Source organism: Rhamphochromis sp. 'chilingali', assembly GCF_963969265.1.
Source record: "Rhamphochromis sp. 'chilingali' genome assembly, chromosome: 3".
NCBI lineage: Eukaryota > Metazoa > Chordata > Actinopteri > Cichliformes > Cichlidae > Rhamphochromis > Rhamphochromis sp. 'chilingali'.
This window is the reverse complement of record NC_137931.1, coordinates 42,018,007-42,039,584: the sequence shown is the minus strand read 5'-3', so window position 1 is coordinate 42,039,584 and position 21,578 is coordinate 42,018,007. Positions and strand designations below refer to the sequence as shown.

The window sequence follows — 21,578 nt, the reverse complement described above, 5'->3', positions numbered from 1 at the left end:
AACAGCAGTTGGAGAACTCGGCATCACACAAAATTATTGTATCAGTGTGCAATGAATGTGCGATCTAGCTGCCTTTGAAATGGTTGCATTGAAGGGGATCAGGTCTGCATCTACTCGCAATCCTATTGCGATCTTCAAAGCTACTTTGGTGCATCGAGACTGGCAATAAAACAGCAATAAGACCGAGTCAGTCTGCTATCAGTTTGTGATTGAATGACATCAAACAGATGAACAGGTTGAACTGTGATAAACTGGCAGATTGACAGAAAACTGACATTAAAGGTACATTTACATCAACTACTTACATTCCAGTCAGAACCTCATAGATCGTAGAATTCCTCCACAGACAGTAATGTACTTATTCTAAGACAGCAATTTAAGTGCAACATTACATTGGAAAAAGACCCATAGAAGAGTTGTGTATTCCACAGTACTTGTAATCAGTTGCCAAATCAAAAAAAAATTCAATGGATTCACCAGGGAACCACCAATTTGTCTAAGTCACAAGGAGGTTGCTACCATGTTTTTTCTCTAGTGTGACTGAGCCATTGAGAGATGGAATTTCTCATAGATATGGTGGTGTTTCTTGTCATACATCCTCCTTGGGTGCTTGTAAACTGGCCATGCTGTAATGCCAGGCTCTGCTCATCAAATGTGCATCATAAATAGCAGCGATGGATGACAATAAAAAGAGGAAAAGGCATACAACCATCTGATTGCATCCTCTAAAGTGCAAACTTGGTTGGGGATTATCATGCTTTTGAAGAAGTTGGCACTGCAAGTTGGACCACCCTCATCTGCAGAATTCAGAGATAAAGCACGGATAATACGTCACTGTTTTCACAGCAATACCATTGCCAAGTAACACCTAGAGCTTCTTTTACTAGCCATTGATTAGTAGAGAATAATGACACATACACAGAAGGTCACACAAGTGTCTCTATGTCTATTAATGGCCTACACAGGTCAAACACTGTTGTCATTAAAATGCACGGATGGCTGAATCAGCATTCCTCATTCAAACTTCTAGTCATAAATGCCCTCACAGAAAACAATACATAACTACTGAAGACAATTAAGCTTAAAGATTTATTTAATCATGAAAGCTATTTAACCAACAAAGCATGTGTCTTTTATTTAGACTCTTATGTTCTTAAGGCACCTTTTTATAGATCTCTGTGTCTTTGATCCACTTGTTTTCTTCTGAGAAAGACTGTTGAGAAAGCCAATTAAAAGAGCTCATCATTAGTGACTAGTATGCATCAAGTATGCACGGAACCCGGTGGGAATGTTTGATTGGAGGTTTGGTCTTGAAGCAGACAATCCAAGCCTCTCTTTAAATATGTGAGTTGCCTGACTGAAGTCTGCTCATGTGTGGAAACTGGCTGCTATGGCAACAGCTGGCAGGTGGCAGATTCAGGGCCTCGTGAACATATGAGGTGTGGTCATGTGATGAGGGATGTAACATTAGCTGACCTTGGGGGGCATGACGGGAGACGGAAAGTTGTTTTTAATGTGAAGGAAAATATAAACTGTCAATCAGCCTTCATGAGCACATCTTTGTGTGTTTTTGTTTAATATTTGTTTTATATACATTCACTCCAGACTGAGGCTACTGAACAATCGCTGGAAAAAAAATCAGAATTATGCATTTCAAGTAAAGTAAAAGTTTTAACTGGCTTTGCTTTTCTTCCCAAAATGGCAAATATCTACCAAAAGAGTTAAACTGCACTAAAACAACTGAGCTTAAGGAACCTAATAACATACAAAGATACATATTCACCTTTGATTTCTTTCCTGAGCCGTACACACAGCCCTTGTTAGGATCATTCATAGACTACATCCCAGCTGTCAGACCGTGCAGTGTTTTGACAGAGACATCACAGTAATGAATGAGTATGTTTTCCTTATGCTTCATTTCATCTTGTGAATGACTCATAAGCTTATGAAGACAGCAATGCGCGTGGCTTTTATCACTGAGGCATAATTATCCAAAACTAAATCTCTGTTCATATCTCTGTTCATAAATCATGTCAGAATAAATACATTTTTACTGTTTATTGTTCTTTCGCACATTTTTTCTCTTTTCTTTATTGTAGCCTAGCATGTTTCTGCATAAATTTAAGAGACGATATTGGACTGAGGAGCCTGAGTGCTGCAGTACTGCACAAAAGCCTTACAACACCCTTAATTTATTTAAATTTTGCTTCCAAAAAACTGACCTTTTTGCATTTTTAAAAGTGGTCTTTGAATACTTATTCTCTACCGTTTCTAAAGGTCTTTTTCATTTTCTATCATTTTCAGTCTTGTCCATGTACCTGACCATTTTCAGAGGATTGTTCTTTTTTGGTTTGCTGAACCATTTAACACTGAATCATTCGAGCATAAAAGGCCTCCTAACTCAAGTAGCAGCTTAGCAAAGAACCCGTTTTAAATTATATCTTTAGACATTGTGTTATCAGCAGCCGTTCACAAAAACACATAATTTGTTCCAAATTCTTAACAAGGTGATTCCCCCAGAGCTATGAGCTGAAAGCTTTGATTGGTGTGCAGTATGTTCTTAAAAAAATTGAGAAAAGTGGACAAATGGAGGACAAAAAAAGGAAGAAGTGGTAAGCCTTAAAAAGCTATCTACAACAGATGAATAGTATCTGAAAGCTGTGGTCTTAAATATCTTTTTAATCTTTTGGCTTTTGTTTTAAATTTCTAAACTTTTAATCACATCATAGTAAAACACCTACAGGAGACTACCCAAATCTATATTGAACATAATGGCAGTCTTCTTACCTATCCTGTCCAATCTGTCAATGGCAACTGTCTCAAAAGCCCTCCTCATCATGGGGTACTCCTCCAGCACCTCATTGAAATTGTCCACAGAGAGAGAATACAGGCGACAGTAGGTGTCCGCACGCACACTGGCTGTCCGTCTGCCACGGGTCAGCAGGCAGATCTCTGGAGGGGTGAGAGATACGGTCAGAACAGAAAATGGCAAACCCACAGATTTCAGTGCGTTAGACAGCAATAGAGAAAAGAAGAGAAGAGGTCTGTTAAGCAGTGCGACGCTCAGCCAAAACACTGTTACAGTACATTAAATGTTAAAATGTTCTATTATGTTTCCGCACAGGCTGTGGAAAACTCCTGGGCTTAAGAAAATGTGTGCTCAGAACAAAGGCTGTGTGTCATCAGCATGACCCGCTGAATGTAACCCTAGGTATTTCCTCATTCACTAGCACTACACTGACAGCAGTGTATAGCATATATAGAGATGTGCTCCATTGCATTCAGTTGTTTCCCTTCCCTTCTTTAGTATCTTCTTCTCTATTACTTTTCCCTTTTATTGGCTGGAGCTGACTGTTGTCTTGACAACCATATTCCCTCCTTTTCCGTTCCCTGAAAGGTTGACCTCCTCTGACTCTCTGGGGAAGGGGGAAGGGGATGTGGGGGCACCAGGATACTCCATTAAGAGCAGGCACTGCACTGGACTGTTCCTGTCTGTTTATATGAGGTTTCTCACGAACTCAGAGCAATCCAAGGAAGTCGCACTTTATTTTATTTTATCTACTTTCTAATGTCACAAAGTTAGTTATATTTCCATGTGTATCTGTTAAATCCACTACCAGACAGCAATAACATCTGTGTTTACACCCCTGTAGAAAAATAGTTTTGGTGTCTACGATGAGTAATTTTTAAAAATTATATATTTTTTGTTACCCGTCAGTTTGGGAAGTCTTAAAGCTTACAGTAACAGGTGTGGCAGACACAGGTAGCTGTAGCTGATACCTGTCTGCTAGTTGAATGAAATTCAAGTATTTTAATACTTTGTTATTGAGGACTAATTAGCACATATATGTGTATATACACATTTTTATAATATATACAGTCCATTAGATTCTCCATTAGCATAAGCTTCTTTTCATACCGGCTGACTCTCTCTGCAAGAAAGTTTTTCCACCAAACAAAGGTACTGATGTAAGGCTACACATACATGCACTTACACATTTCTAGACAAGCGACCTATAGTGTGCAATAGAGTGCATTCATATTAATTCACTGACATCATATTAAAGCAACTGCTAGTGATTACCAGCAGTTGCTTGAAATCCACTTTTGTTAGAATTGTAGGAAAAGGCATCATGTTCAGAAAGCTCTCTTGAAATTGGAATATCCCTGTTTACACAAAACGCAGCCATTTAGATACTGGTAGCATCAATAGTGTCTACTGGGAAGTGCAGACAGAGGATAATAATACCAATGAAATTGCTGCCACTGAATTAAAAGGGTTTCCAAACCACTGGGTGACCATTTGTGGCTTGTAGACGGGGAAACTGCCATCCTTAAATATACTGAAAGAACAGAGAAAGGCTGGATGGTTAATGTGAACTGTGGCAATTTGGATCTTTGCTTCAATTTTGGATCATGATCATTGTAACCTGTTTCTGTGGCATAACCAGCTCTGTTTCCTGTTTCAGTTAATGTAATATCTGCAAATTCTCTTATTTACGGCTTCATTTTCTGATGTGTTGACAGGAATTAACCCGTTCCCCTGGGATTTTGTTGGGACACCAGAAGAATCTGAGTAACAAACTGCTTGTCCACAGGATCTGCTCACACACTGTGTAATACAGATGATGATTATGAGGTTATGTTTGGCTGTATTCACTGTGGACTTTATGGAAAGGGCATAGGGGTAAAAGAGGAAAAACCGTTCCTCAAAGTGCAATCTACCCCATCTGTGTGTGATAACTGTACAAAATGTAGTGTGGTGTGGAAAGGAGAAAATCCACGAAAAGGTTCCTTAATGTTAGAAAATCTACCAGTGGCTAAGGTTAAGTCGGATACTAAAATTTAAAAGCAGGTAAATCCAATCAAAAAACACTTTGTGCATTAGCTGGTTGGTGATGGTGACATCACCATCTACTTAGTGCTACTGACTTATTCAGAGATTTTACCACACATACACACCCCACTGGAAGTTTAACCGTGTTGTCCCCTCGGTTCTTAGCTCACTGCTAGCTGTGTGCATGGAGACCTGTGATTTCCTCCCTGGTCGCAGGCATGACTTCAAACACTCGATGTCTGACATTATAAATGGCCCCATCATCTTCATTCTGCTGTGCTAATTAGGTGTTATTAATTAGGTGTGTGTGTGTGTGTGTGAATGGATGTGTGCATGTGCGTGCTGTGCAGTCATGTCACTACAACAGTGCTCTGGGCAGCTGGCACATCAACGAAACTGTGAGTGGACAGAGCTTCTGCAGAGGGCATCGGATGTTAAAAATGCAGCCCAAAGAGTCACGCTACAGGACCTAAAAAGTGTATGTTGGTGTGTGTGTGGGTTTATGCGTGGCAATAGTAGCACCACATGCTTCTAAACAGCCACAGAGGAACAACAACCCGGGAAAGTGGGACAGAAGTTGCCGTAAGGCTGAACAAGAAGTCCAAATAAAACATTGGGGTAGTTTTTTGTTTATCTGCAAACTGCAAAAGTAACACACACATCTGTGATATTACTGAAGTGTGGGGCTGTCAAACACAAGGCCCAGGGACCAGAAATGGCCTGACAAAGACGCCAATCAGGCCCATTGGACAGCTTTGGAAAATGTGAAAGAGAGCAGAGATTTTGGACTTTTAACTGTATTTTCATAGGTTTTACAGTATTTCCTACTGATAAAGACATTGTTATTCACACTACACCAAAGTAATTGAATAATAGATAAACAATACCAATTAAACTACAAAGCTCACTGCCTTTTCTAGGCAAAACATTCTCTGTAATTTTACATATTTAATTTTTGTGCCGACTGATTTCTGTCATTTGCTACAGCAGCATTTCTTTATCGTGTAGGAAAACTGAGATTTACTGTTGAAATTGCACATTAAATGAGATTACATTTGTAATGAATTATCTTTACACAGACAGAAAGGGGAGTTTTGCTGTTTTGGCCTACTTACGATTAAAGTGAGTTTTAGGTGGACCATGATGTAAAATGAGTTTTACATCCCTGCTGCAGTGGATTCTAGTGGGAAGTAAAGTGTAAATAACCCATAGAAGAACAGAAATGAATAGAACTGAGTAGATTACTGAGTAGTTACATACCTCCAAAGTAGGAGCCATCCATCAGCTTCATGCCAATGCTTCCTTTGGTCAGGACGCTCACCACCCCGTGCTGAATGAAGTACATCTTCTTGCCAATTGTCCCCTCTCTGATGATGTAGTCTCCAGGCTGAAATACTTCAAATCTCAGTTTGGTCAGCATGGCTGTCACAAAGTTGGGATCTGCGTTGGCAAACAGCGGCATGGAGGCCACCAGCTTACGGCAGTTGAAGTTGACAATTTCCTAAATGGCAACGGGAGATACAAATGGTTAATCTGCGCAGATTTTTAGCACAGGGATTTACAGTTAAAGATACAAACACGGGTTTGGTGATAGCTGTCTGAATTAGACCATTTTATAACTAAATACATACAGAGAAGGCTGGAAGTAATCAATTTTAAACACGGGGTTACATTTTTCAGATGAAACAAGGATAAATGACTATTTTATTGAATTTATTCCATCTTATTTCATCTGTGGAGGCATGTGTGTATTCACGGGTGAGTGAGTACATCACAGAAAATGTATGGGATTTTTTTTTTTCATACCTCGCGCAGAGGCTCATTAAGCTCCTCCAGGATGCTCTCTTCATCAAACATCTTGCCCTGGTATCGGTGCTCATAGTAGTCATGGATTTTCTGTCGGAAGTCGGCTGGGAGTTTGTGGAATGACATGTACTGCTCCACTTGTTTGTACTGGAAGATGGAGAGAGGCATAGGAGAATATTAATGAGAATGAACAGAAGCATAAATCAATGAAAAGAGGATTCAGCAACTTTCTTGTTAATTTTGACACTTTGCAAAGTACGTCCGACTTTAAAGAATCACCACGGCCTTGATACAGAAGTTGCAGCAGCTGGAAAGACAATTCTCAAAAGACTGTGCATGACCAATAAAGCAACTGAGATGTACAGCGCTGCACACACAGGGATCCTATGACCTATTTATACCTGGTAGCCATGGGAAGAAAATTGTGATGAAGTAGTTAAGGAAACATGACAGCTCTGTAAAGCCCATGAGGATTCCTCCCGCTCTGATGTGTTCAGAGAAGAAGGACGCTGTGATCATACATGCCAACTAAAGCCAGTTTCTCTCTCTCTCTCTCTCTCTCTGTCTAGTGATGCTGCTTTCACAAATGCTTTTTTTTTTTAAATGACAAATTTACAGAAAATACTATCAAGGTTTTCACCAAGGAAATGTGTTTTGTTGTTGTGCATTTCATTTTTCATGAAGAAAAAAAAAAGTGAAACAAATCTTCCATGATCTGTGAAGACTGAGGGGAAATAGGTAAATAATTAAGTGGAACTGGGCATTTGAGTGGAAAGAGTTTCTATTTAGAGAAAGGAAGATGTTTGTCACCTTTGCTTGATTAATATGTAATTATGTGGCTAGAAATAATCACGTGAAAACAGAGGTTGGCTTTGGCACATCGTGTTTGTTCACTGTAGAGTCAAATTGAACCCACTGATTCACACCATCGCGTATTCGGCACTGCAATGCTTGTCTGAAACAAATGCAGCCTGAATGTCCACTTTGTTGCTCTGTAACACATTTAATGCCTGGATTCCCTGTGAAAACAGAAGCTGCTGGACCTACTGCATAGCTTTTCCTATAATGTGAAATTGAAAGGCATGTTATTCACTGTACACAGACAGTTTTTGGATTGGCTTTACTTATTTATATCACAAATATCCATGATCCCATGGAGTTTCACATACCAGCTGTTGAGAATGGTGGGAATGAAAGAAACTGAAATCCCCCCAGCTTAGCACTCATTGCATCAGAGAAGGTAAAAAGTCTAAACATCCAGTTAAAAATGTTAAAAGTGTTTATCTATATGTGCTTTTCCTAGTAAATCATCTTTACTCTTGATCAAAGATATAACTAAAGTACAAGTCTAATACTATGATCAATGAGAAGCTTGAGTAATGAATATGTTTGCATATTTGAAATGTAAAAGATAAGAAATGTGTCTCCAGCCCATGAATACACATTATTCTGAAGTTTAACTGATCTAGCAAATAAAAAAAATATAAAAATGTATCTAATAACAGATCTCTCTTCCCTCCTTGCTGTATAAAAAATATGTAAATCTCTACACTACACACGCTATTAACACCCTGAGGGCGAAAATGTGACCATGTGATTTTGAAAAATGAGCCGATAAGATTACCCATGAAACCAGTGCAGTGCACTTCACTTCCTGTTATATCAGCAGGCACACCAACACAAAATGATGCATAAAGATGCAACATGCACACACAAAAAGGGAGAAAAAAAGACTCAAAGAAAATCATAAAAGTGGAGAATAATATTAATGAATCTCACAGAAAAGTTGCTCTAGAACTGTAATCAATACTGGCTAAAGAGAGTATGGCCCTGTGGATGGGGTTGCTTAATGTTACATAAGGCCCCTCTCTCTTTCCCTCCCAACTTTGTGTAATAAACACTGTGAGTCACACCTCTATAGAATAAACTGTCAGTGGAATGAGTAGTAGATTTTAGCCTGACGCTCACAGTTAGATTTAAAGGACACAGCATGTATGGAGGGTCAGCAGCAGGAGCACTCACAGTGACCTTGCTTGTAGTGGTCAAAGACACATGCATTGGGAAGGATGGCTTGCTCTCCAGGAAATTACATTTTGCCACATTGTGAAGTGACATATGGCTTTGTGACTAAAACGCAGGCTTGACCCTGGTGGCATGGGTGTCACAGCAAATCACAAGATACTTTATGCAACACCTACTGTACTAGCTGTCGCAGTATGACATCATTTAACTGTTTTCTCTCCAAATATAAAGTGAATGGATTTTGAGCATATGCTGAAAGTCAACACATAATCCAAACAACGACAAAATGGTATCTATAAAATGGTATATACATAATGAAGGGGGATTCCTGCAAAATGAATGTGCCCTTCATGAACCTGATTTAAAAAAACGGTTTAACTTGACAAATTCCTTCCCGTTCACCATGTGTCAGTAACAATAAAGATTACGCCAACTTCCATAATATCTGACTCACTCAGTCAAGCGCAGGGATAAACGGGAAGGCTCCAATTAAGTGTTGCCTGCCCAGTGATTCAGTATGTGACAGCTTCAATTAAACTAGAATGACAACTCTCTCGCGAGCTTGCTTCCTCGTTCTCCTACTACTTGAAATTGGTTGGTGAAGAAGCCGAGCTTTACTGCCTTTCTGATTTTCGCAGCATTAGACTCAGATTAGTGACTACGTCAGTCAAAGTTAGCAGGACAGGAGTGATGTTCAAAAGGCCTCATGCTTGAAGAAAAAGATGTTTATAAGTGAACAAGAAACAATTGATGGTCTCTCATGAGGATATATTAGGAAATGATGTTGTGGAAATGCAAAAGAACAAAGGGGAAAGATGGCCGGTGGCTGTTGTTTGAACTCGGTTAATGCTGTCAATCATGCTGGATAACAGAGACAATAGAAGGTGTATGAAAATCCAAGTTCATAGCCACATCCAGTTAATGCACACTTACAAATGTAATACTTGCCACTTAAGAGAGCAAGTTTTAAAAAAATTGAATACAACAGGGCTTGTTTTGTTTTCAAGTCTCAAGCAAAGATCATCATAATTTTTCAGTTTTATTTTGCCTGATCACTTCCTTTGTTTCTTTGTGTTAATACATAGCTTCCCGGCTTTCTTTACCCTGTTTATCTACCTGTGCTCTGATGTATATTTTACTTTGTTAATCACTTTGATGCCAGGTCTCTCTTGGAAATGAGATTTTTAATCTCAATGAGATTTTTTACCTGGATAAATAAAGGATTAATCACTTTCCTTGCATGTCTCTGTCAGTTTTACCTTTTTCTTTTTCTTTTTTATCCCTTATTCAACTTCTTGTGTGTATTTATAGTTTCCCTAAATATATCTGTGCATCTGTTTAAAGATTGCTCTTTCATCATTGTAATTGCCTTTGATTGTACAAACAAATACATCCACGTCAGGTGCAGATGATATGCTTCTGACTTGTAGTAATAATGGACTCTAAATTTACAAAGTGTGCCCAAGGAGAAAGATGACACTGAAATCAGGTTCTTCTGTAGGACTTGTATGAAGCAAAGTATTTTTTTTTTATAAAATTAAGTCAGAGAGTCTGGAGGTCATAGCTGCAGAAGTTGCACAGATTTTCTATTTTTTTGATTGGCCATAAAGCCCTAGTTGGTGGCTTGCAAGCATGATGCATGGCTGTCACTGTAAGCTGCCACAGAGGGAAAGGAGAAATTGAATTGGTGCTCGTATTAATGGGCCATGTCACTGAGAGTCATGGCATGAGATGTGACGGTCTTATATCTGTCTGTGTGTGAGCTGTTCTAAGTCTATAAAACCTAAGTCAATTTCAGCTGTACCCTTTTAGCTTTTGACTGAAGAGTGGAGACAGACCCATGGGTTATTATCATTATTACTGTTACTATAATAATAGATTTTAACATATTTCAAAAATTACACCGATAACACTGATTTCTTAATGGCACATAAGACTAACAAAATAGGATTACACATGATTATATCAAAGGATATAATTTACATTTTGACACAGATTCGCACCGCCTTCATGGATTTTTACACAAGTTTAGGTGTATTCATGGATGTTTAATTGATTACAGAAAGACTTTAACACGGAACCAGCAGAAGTCGCTGTTTAGCCAAACATTCGATAATGAGCGTCAACTGCAAAGGAGAGTCTGGCATTTCTCACTTTAAGCCTTGAGAAGTGGCTGTGAGCTCCACAAAGGGCAAGTAAGTGGATGCTAAGTAAAAATATTTTTGGGGGTCAAACTTCAGATGATGTAGATCTGATCTATCACATGCAAGAGATGGGTCCCAAGTTGTCCAGGTCAGGACTCAAGTGATTGTCTAGGTTATAAAGTGAGTAGTTCTTGAAGTCGCTGTTTGATGTGTTAAGGCCAAGTGCATCTCTGCTCATCATGTGAGTCCCCAGGGGTCACATCTTCCTCCTCTCACCACTGTTTGGACACACTGCTCCGTGGCTCTTTAGGGGAGGAAGTGATGGGGTAGGAGGAGAGGGAGTACAGTTACATAAGGGCTAATGCCCTCTGTCCATGTGCGGTGTCCGCTACCAGATGGTGTATTGCCCAACAGTCAAGGGCGAATGGACACATAAAACAGGGGAGAGATGGAAGAATGAAGACGGGAAGAGGGTTTTCAAAGATCCAGGGTCCAAGCACCAAAAGAACACTTCATGATATTTGACACTGTAAAAGTCAAAAGAATATCATCTAACAATTAAATAAAAAATTAAAACATGTTCTAAAATATTTATATTCTACTATTTTCTCTCTAAAATAACAGCAAATATCTGTAAAAGAATGAGACACCATTGTTCGGAGGTCTTGAGCAACCCCCCATATTGTTATATTTTGCAAGAACAATGGTCAGTGAGTCCAGTGATACATTGAAATATAAGCAAACACAAATACAGTATTTGGTTTGCGCAATTCTTATAACAAACATGAAAGTCCATGTTTGGTTTGACCACCTTTATTCTTCAACACAGTCTAAAAGCTCTTAGGATGTTGGCTGCCTTTTGTTCCGTTCTCTGTCATGATCCCACGTTATTTCTATAAAGTTGAAGTCTGGGCTCCTGGAAGGCCAGTCCATGACTGATAGTGTTCCATTGTGTATGACTTTACAACACTGGTAGTGTGTTTGAGAAAATGAAGGTGCAGTAGGCATATTCCAGACGGGAATGCATGGTGGATCAAAGAAAGATGGTACATTTGCGCATTCAGAGTTACATTGACAATATCTCTAAAGCCTCTAGATGAAATGCAGCCCCCAAACATGATATGGCCTCCACCGTGTTTTACAGATGACTGTTGTACTTCTCCCCTGACCTCGCCCTCCAGATGCATCTAGTTAATTCTTTGCTAAGCTGTCTGTTATGTGTAGACACAACATTGGTTCATCCCAAGAGTTAGATCCTTTTTTATGTTAAAATGATTAAATGGGGAGTTTGTATTGCATACTGCGTACTGCAAACACATGACGGACTATCATCATGTGACTATCACGTGGCCAGAAGTTCACCTCAGTGAAGTTATGAAAAGAAATAGGCAGATACACTAAATTTAAACCAAAATTAATGTTTTAAAAATTGAATTCAAACATCCTGACAGAAGCAATGGCTCTCTGGATCCATAGTCTTTGCTGTGAGCGGTTATCATTAAAGGTACTTTGTAGTTGCCATTTGCACCCAGCAACCTTAGATCTGTAGACTGCCCCACTCAAAGAAATCCATCACTAATTCAGCACCATCTTTTAAATCCACTTCTCAAAATACACTCCCGTAGACTTGCTTTTATGTGATTGCCTTTTGATCTTGCCAACTTTTAACCTTGCGATGCTTACCCATGCATTTAAAAAAAAAAAAAAAATCTAATTTCATTTCACAGAGTTGTTTTTCCTTTTGATCATGTTTTCTATTTTTATTTCCCAGCTGCATTTTATTCTTTATTCATTTGTCTTTTCATTATTTAATTTTTGCCCTTTCTGCTTGCTTGTTATGAATTTTGTGAACTACATTTGGGCAATTGCTATTTTCAACGTTTCTCATTTTTGTTGTCATTATACTACCTCTTCAAAGGAGGTTATGTTGATTCTGCCCATGTTTGTCTGTTAGCAAAAAGCCAGAAAGGTGATTTCAATTGAATTTGCTTCGCATTTTTTTTGCCTTATTGGAATCAGTACTACACCACTCCCATTTGTACCTCAACACATCTTCGACCACCTTAAACTTTTTTCACCCTTTACTGAGCTTATTTGGTAGACATATACATGCTACTTTATTGTGACTGGGTTTCAGTTGGGCTGTTTTTTCATTAATGCCATAAATCTAAATAAGGCCATCTTGCATTAAACACAGATTACAGCCCTTTCTCTAACAGCAACTCAAGAGATACTGGGGAAAAAAACAGAAAGGGGAAATGAGAGTCTGACTCCATGCTGCAGTCTGCTTTGTGTCAGTTATATGTTTCTGTGTTTTATTAATGCTGTGACGTCTGTAGCTTCAATTCCTGCCGTCTTTCAGATCCACAATTCTTCCATGATGCAGAACAGTGAAATAATAAACAGCACAGCTAAACAGTGCAAGGCTGGACCGAGCCAACTTATCCAACATCCAGTCATTCGTGACTGTTTGTTCATCATTAACCACTGAACTAAACAGTGCATCACAGCGGTTCATAATACGTCCTGCCAACAGATAACAGGCTGGAGACAGAGCTATGAGCTGGAACTCGCCAAGCTGACAAAACAGATTCTTTTTGTAGGATAGTCTAAATGCTAGCAACAGCATTAACTTGTATTGACATAACACAAAGTCAACAGTTAGCGCTTGCATGCTGTGTCAAGACAGAAATGTCATAACTTCCGCACTAAGCATCTTCTCCTGTTTGCATGCACTGCCCAAAGAGAGATGTGGATCTGTTTACTGTGGGATGGAGTTTGACATGCTGGCATTTTTCTGCTTTTATCAGAGCTGACATATATTGTTTGATTATTGGTCTGTTTATAATTTGGATCATAAATAGAGACAGTATGTGTGAGATAAGAGGGGGATGTTGTGTTAATGGGAAAGTGGTCATCAGTGCTTCCCAATGTTTTCTTTCTTTACAGCATATCCCTGTCAGATGAACAGTATTTCAACCAATATTTATATCTATAAGTAGTTTTATGGATTATGTGAGCAGTGTTTACCTGTTTTAAAGTTCTAACCTCTCTCTTAAGTATTTAAATGTTTTATCACTACTTTTAGCAAACTATATCTGCTTGCTTCAGTAAGTAGCTTTAAAACAATTGTTGGCATTGTGCTGATGTTGCAACTGGCTCGGGCTGATAGGAGGTACAGGGCAGTCCAGATGTAGCTAGTGGCAAAATCACTAAGGGTCAGTTTCATAGCAGTGTTGCTTTAATGTTTTTGTCTCCTAAAGATAAATGTGCAGACAGTGCTTACCACGTCTTAAAAGGAAATAAATGAGATGAACAAAAACATGCAATACGTTTCACCATATCATTATTTATTTAACAAAGCACTGAGCTAAAATGCAGAAGCAGCTGTGACTCAGGACCATTGTGGAGGAATTGTACCCAACTTTTATCTAGGTTTGTGAGCATTCATTTTTGCGCAGCTCTCTACCACAGCATTTCAATCTGGCTGAGGTCTAGGCCATAGCTGCACTTGTTTTTTTAATGTTTGATATGCTATGTTTGGTTTTTGCCAAACAGAGAGGTGTGCGTTATGGCCTCTTTAGTCTTGTCTGTACAAACGACGTTGTTCTAGAAGTGTTGTGGTTAGTTCAGATGATGCTTTACAAATATAAGCTGTGCTTTCTCCTGGAAACCCTTCCTAATAATAATAATCATTTATACTTCTTCAGCCTTGTTGGCAATGGCAATTTTATTCATGCAATACATATTTCATTATACGCCAACTCAAACACGCTAAGTAAGGCTTGTAGACTCCGAGCTCTTGGGCTTTTCGCACTTTACCTGGGTGTAGGTTGAATTTCCTAGGGCGTCTACTCCTGGGAGGACTGGCAGCTGTGTTGAATGTTTTCCCATTGTAGAGTAATTAACTTCAGAATTGGCAATGGCCTTGCAACACTTTCCATATTGATGAGCAGCAGCAGCGATAACAGATTCTTTGAAATTATTATTATTATCTTTCCTCCATCACTTTGTGTCAACATGTCTGAATTCTGCAGAACAGCCAAAACTCTGTGTTTATAGAGATCCTCGCACTTGCTAATGATCAATTAATAAAGTGAGTGAAAATGATTTAATTTCATTTGATACACTTAACAAAGTTACCAAACACTTTATAAAGGAATAAAACTGTTGATTTCAAATCATTTCTTTATTATAATTCATTGTTTCACTTTTGGTAAATGGCCTGTATTTGTATAGCGCTTTACTAGTCCCTAAGGACCCCAAAGCACTTTACACATCCAGTCATCCACCCATTCACACACACATTCACACACTAGTAATGGCAAGTTACATTGTAGCCACAGCCACCCTGGGGCGCACTGACAGAGGCGAGGCTGCCGGACACTGGCGCCACCGGGCCCTCTGACCACCACCAGTAGGCAACGGGTGAAGCGTCTTGCCCAAGGACACAACGACCGAGACTGTTCGAGCCGGGGCTTGAATCGGCAACCTTCCAATTACAAGGCAACCTCCCAACTTTTGAGCCACGATCGCCCTATTTTACTAAATAGGGTCAATTCTGTGACCGTGCAATGTTTGCAGTTTATCATATCTGTATGGATCGGTATGGGATCAGATAGCATGAGACATCTTCACATCACCCAGTATCTAAGGAAACTAACAAGACACAGAGCACCAATAACACTGTCACCATTAAGAAAAAGCAGGAGCAAGCTCCCCTCCATGGTCTGCAGAGTCCTAAAGCTTTGATCTGCTGTTGTACAGAGACGACAGACTGGCTGAAGCCCAGTGAGCTGAACCCATGAATATCGAACTGATAGAGCAGAAGCTGTTCCTATCAAAATAGGTTGGAGCTAAATGAGCGACCCATCTCTGTTCATTAGTATGTGATAACCTTATCCATGTTGCTGTAAGGCACAAACTGTGAATTTTTATTTCTTTTTGGAGTCTCCTTATGAGATCAGAAAGGAACAGAGGGACCCCCTGATCTATGCCACCAGTGAGCTAAAGATAGACTGTGATAAACTCAACCCCCTTATTTTTTGTTGTTTATTTCAACAAAATACTAAAAATTACAGTATCGCTTGCAGTACAACTTGCTAACTCAGTTATGCTGTTAGATTTACCACACTGGTAAAGTGGAACTAAATTAAATTTTGCTCGTGTTGCTAACACCTGGGATAAATTGAATTTAAGAAAAAAATATCATCAGCAATCCTTTCCAGAAAAGGGGTCCCAGTAATCCAGGATAATCCACAAAAACACAGTCCACTGTTCTCAGGCAGATTATTTCCTCAGAAGGGAGAAACTGTTCCAAAGATGAGTGCAGATAGTGTGGTTTGAGGATTATTGATTTTAAAAGACATAAAATAAAATGTTTTAAAGTCCTGAAAATACGATCGAATATCAAGGGAAATAAAAAGCAAAACAATTATTTTGTGAACTCGCAAAAAAGTAGTTGTTTTGAGGGGGTCAGAATCTTCATTATATATCATCACCAAGCTGATTTGGCAAACGCGCTGGGAAACATTTGTCTATCCTAGGACTACAATATGCATTTTTATCTCACTTTTGCGTCTCCTTCCACACATGAGTAAAAAATCTAGTGTCTCACCTTTCATGCAGTAATTAAACAGAGGCATTACAAACAAGAAAATAATACTTTTGTTAAAATATTAATATTAATACCAGCTTTAACTAACTGTCCCAAACATGTCTGCTTCACCTGAATTCCAGATTTTCCTTTTTTAAATGGTGATACACCAACGGTGAGTCAGAGCCCTACCTTTTCTTGGTACTGACGTCTAGATGAGTCAAGTGACTGGATGAGCGCGGTGGCATGGCCGATGAACATGGCATAGCAGGTGGCTCCTACAATCATACTGAGCATGGTCAGCCAGATGTCCGACATGCTCTCTGGGGCTTGTCTTCCATATCCAATGCACAGCATGTGGCTCATGGCTTTAAAGAGGGCAAAGGAGTACAGCTCGCTCCATGTGTCGTTCTGTAGAAAGAGATATGAGGGTGAGAATCAGTTTAGTAAACAAAATATAAGTTAAAGAAAAAAATATTGAAGAGATTGGAAAGAAATAAGAGAAATCAAGATCCTAGAATAACCTCCACTTTCATATTTTTGGTTTCATGCTTTGGCTTTGACACCTGAAACACTCTTCTTATCTTCTTTGCTGAAGATATACTGTTCATACACATTAGACTGATGCAAGAGAGGGTGAATTAAAGAATGAGTCATCTAAAGAGTAAGACATTCCTGTGGTCTGTGGTTCCGTGTGTGGTGATTGTTTCAGGTTTAGCCCAATCATCATCGTTGAAAAACATCCTCTCACCTTGGCTACGCAGAAGAAGATGGAAACACAGTGTTTGGTTAATGAGGAGCTCATACATCTACCTACTCCAGTGTGTCTTTGATTGGTTCTGGCACACTCATTCTACCTTAGGGTTCATTAGAAAGCCCTCCACAGGCACTACTGAACCTCACATCCTCCCCTCAAATGGTTGTATTCTCACACATACACACATGTACCACAGTATGTGTGTGTATGTGTGTTTCTTCTGTGGCTCCTCAACCTGTCAGCCACTGATTGACTACACATATTTTTCTCTGGCATTTGCATTAAATTTAAGATTCAAGTTCTGCTAGTTTTGGAAGAGGTAAAAAAGGATGTACTGGAGAAGGAATGCTGTCAGGTCTTTATAATTTAGCATTTTAAAGGTGATTTGGAGGAATGCAAATAAAGAAGATGAAATTTCAAAGGCACTTGGTCTCAAGGGAATTTCATCCTTAATGGTTTCTCCTTTTGCTCCCTTCCCTCTGCTCCCTTCTCAACCAATCAGCATTTGACTGCAACACAGCATCATCCGTTTCAAGGGATTTTGGAGGACTGCACAGGAGCTCGGTTGCAGTTGCTGAAAACCCCTCTCGTAAGCACTTCATAGGCAAATATCTCTGCAAATGGACACAACCAGGCTAGCATAAATTAAGCATAAGTCTCCCTGACTGCCACAGGTGGCGAACAGACGTGGAGTGGCCATCAGCATGTGGGCCACATTGCTGGTGAATAAGCAGCAGGAGCAGGGAGCCCCAAGGTGTTGAAATAAACACCCTCTTTCAGTCAGCTGCATGTATCTGCCTGTTTCCAGCTTATTCTCCTATAGTCAAATACATGTGTACATTAATATACAGTACACACTGTATTTCAACCGACAGAGCTTCACCGCAATATAAATATATTGATATTGACATTGAATGATATTACAATTTTTTTAATGATACAAAGTGCTCAAAAAACGAATAAAAACATATAAATAAACACTATTTGTATAAAAGATACTGTATACAATAAGTAATTACAAAGTCATCCATTCATACTCCTGGGTTACATCAGTTCATGAGCACATTCTATAAAATCATGAAATTGCCCCTAGCCTGTTTCTTTTTGATCTATACCACAACTCCTGATGATAAAATAGAGTATAACTCATCTATGGGTGGAAGATGCAATACCCTGACTGTCTTTCATTATGGCCATGTGGCTGTTACTGAAAGCCCAGGTGTAAATTAGCGCATGCCGTGTTCCCAGAAATGATTTGGGCGACGTCATGGCTCATGTTGCAGGTAAGCTTTCTGTTTCTGATCTGATTGTCACACAAGTACATGACATAAGCACAAATGTAGGATGTATATGCATTACATGTGGCATGGCTATTGGTGCCAGACAGGCAATACCAGAAGTATTTCAGAAAGGGCTGATTTACTGGTATTTTCAATCATAACCAACAATAAGGTTTATACAGAATCATCTGAAAAAAATGAGTTATACAGTGAGCAGTGGGTCGCTGAACAAAAACCCTTATTTATGTCATAGGACAGAGGAGAATGGCCACATTACTGGAAGGTAAGTGTAACTTAAACTACCACTCATTATAAAAACATGTCAAACCTTGAAGCAGAGAGGCTAATGCAGCAGAAGACCGCACCAGGGGCCTGTTCTTCGTACCTCGCTAAGTAGGTTAGCCGGATTAGATTGTTGACGATTTCGCGTGATCCTGGATCAGTCGGTTACCCGAAGCTCATCCGGGACTTGCTGTCATAGCAACAGAGCCGTAAGCGTAAACCTGCTCGGGAGCAGGTTTACTTTATGTAAACAGGATTAGATCGCGGCCACGCAGGTATGTCCGCTTCATTTATACGAAAGCAACAGCGATAAATAAATAACATCAATGTAACTGAAGATAATGCAGCACTTGATCCTTTTATTGATGTCACACAGATACATACAGGTCATTTCCTAAAAAAGGGAAATGTACTATTAACATTCTATTACATGTATGTGATTATTACAGATGTAATTCATATTTCAGAGTAGCAATTGTAAATTACTTCGTGTAATCAAGATGAGAGACCACGGCTATAAAAGCGAAGGTGGATTTGGGAAGTCTGTCGCAGCCATGTCCTGTCCGTATACGCGAGCCACCCATTGCGGAAGGTGCAAGATTGATAAGGAGAGTTTTCAGAATTCAGCGTATATTGCGGGACAGACAGGATCCTTTAGCTCAGCGCGACAGTGTGCTCATAGAGAGATATCGATTTTCCCGTGAGGGTATTATTTACTTAACCAACTTGTTGACGAGGGGGTGCAGGACCACCACCTGTCTTTTGTTGCTCTGCCCTTTTCTTGGTTGCTGTTATAAACAAACAGATTATTCCAGGGTCTCTTTCCAAGAGACGAAAAGCAATATAAGTGATAAATATTACCATTCTGTAGAATATTCTTATATTTCACTTTTACCTGTTCCCATGTTCTAGTGGGTCCTGTCGTGGCTCTAATGTGAAAGAGGATAAAATATAACATATTATAATATTGTAATATAATATTGGATAATATAGTGTAATATAATAAATCTACCCTACCGCCTACTGGTGTTGGCCAGAGGGGCCGATGGCGCGATATGGCAGCCTGGCTTCTGTCAGTCTGCCCCAGGGCAGCTGTGGCTACAACTGTAGCTGCCTCCACCAGTGTGTGAATGTGAGAGTGACTGAATAGTGGCATTGTAAAGCGCTTTGGGTGCCTTGAAAAGCGCTATATCAATCCACTCCATTATTATTGTTATTATTAAATTACTTACGAGTTTAATTTGTCAGCAACTTCCTGCCAGCCCTCGCTCCTTGCTTTTGCAGCCTTTGCAGTGTTCCCTTGCGTTCTGATTAAACTCTGAAACTCCTGAAATCCCTCACTCAAGAGTTCTTGCTCTGCTGCCGAAAAATACCGAGCCGAGCGCGCTCCGTCGACATTTTCGCCGACCAATCAGAGGGTTGCCGATCAATGTTTCTACTATCGATGCGTAGCCCCTTTTACGACACCCAGTGATGTCACATTACTGCATCCAGCTGTACTAATCGTCAACAGCAGGTGTGTTCGGGGAACCGGATTAGCGCGCTCACGGTTAGCGCGATGGTTTGGTCTTGGATGTTTCATTTGATCTTGGATGTAGTAAGCCACGTACGAAGCACAGGGCCCAGGTGCCACTCGAGACTACAACTGACCCTGAGTTTGCTGTGACATTAGAATGGTATATGTAAACAACACAAGTGAAGGCCACATTGGCTAAAGATAGGAGAAGAAAGTGGAGGAACAGAAGAAGAAGAAGTATGGGGGTGGGGAAAAAAGTCGGGGATGAAGCAATCAGACATGCAGTGTCTACGACTGCTGCATTTGTAATGACAGACAACACCTGAAAGACAAAACAGAGGGAGGTAAACAAACAAATACACAGTTTTGCTGTGTGTAAACTGATGATGTTGAAATCTGCAGTTGTTTAAAAATGGCTCATCCACCTTCTGGAATGATCTCTCCAAAGCCCCGACCTCAACCCTAATGAAAACTTGTGGATTATCCTTAAAACCCGGATCAGTGCCAGGAAACCGACCAAAGAATGAACCCTGTCAATTCAGTCAAAAGGGGTGCTCAAATATCCAGCTAGATTTATGCCAGAACTTGTTGATGGCTACCAAAACTGTCTGACTTGTGCACCAGATTCATTTTTTTTTTAGTCATTAAAGATGAATGCTGTTCAATTATTCCATCCTGGAAAAAGAACACTTCAAAGAAATCGTTAAAAGCCCAAACATTACCCTGACATTCATGCCCATCATGAGTGGATGTAAACTCCTGATCACAAATCTATGAAAGTTAAACGTATGCCTGAGGTTTTGGCTCACAGGGTTTACTCGTACATATGCTGACACGTGACAATCCTCCTAGGTAACAGTGAAAACAGAAAATTAGGAGAAGCATCGTGGGTCCTCTAAACACACAGCAAAACTCATTCTGAGGCATATGATGCTTTAGAGATAAAGGTGGCATTTCGTGATGCGTGCTATTTTGCAGTCTTGAGAACAAAGAAAGTGAATAATCATGGCATCCTCAGTGTTGAACTGTTCGCTCGCATGTGACTGCATGACCAAGAAAACCCTCTGAGACGAGAGCAACACACACACTGACCAGCTGCAAGCAGTTAGCATGTGTTCAAGTTTGTGATAACAAGTGATTAAAACTGACACAGTGCACAGCTGTCTGTTACTATTGAAAATTACAACCTTCTTAATAACACAATAAACTAATTCTACAGAGATACCACCCTATGTGAGGGTGGAGAGTGAGATGGGTGGGACGAATTAAATTAGCGCTTGTGTTCATTTTATTCGCTATCAGTCTTCACTGAGCAACGGCGATGATCGCTAATTGTAC

General features: G+C 39.8%; 1 protein-coding gene across 2 annotated transcripts in view; it reads right to left on the bottom strand.

Annotated features, from left to right (window-relative positions):
* The window catches only part of hcn2b (hyperpolarization activated cyclic nucleotide-gated potassium channel 2b), a 42,043-nt gene that overhangs the window by 7,592 nt on the left and 12,873 nt on the right, over positions 1-21,578 (bottom strand). For both annotated transcript variants that reach the window (XM_080877280.1, XM_080877281.1), the window contains exons 4-7: positions 16,598-16,816; positions 6,644-6,790; positions 6,098-6,338; positions 2,788-2,952 (exon numbers count right to left, since the gene is read on the bottom strand). In XM_080877280.1, coding sequence (XP_080733406.1) covers positions 2,788-2,952; positions 6,098-6,338; positions 6,644-6,790; positions 16,598-16,816 — 772 coding nt within the window. The remainder of the gene's footprint in view (positions 1-2,787; positions 2,953-6,097; positions 6,339-6,643; positions 6,791-16,597; positions 16,817-21,578) is intronic.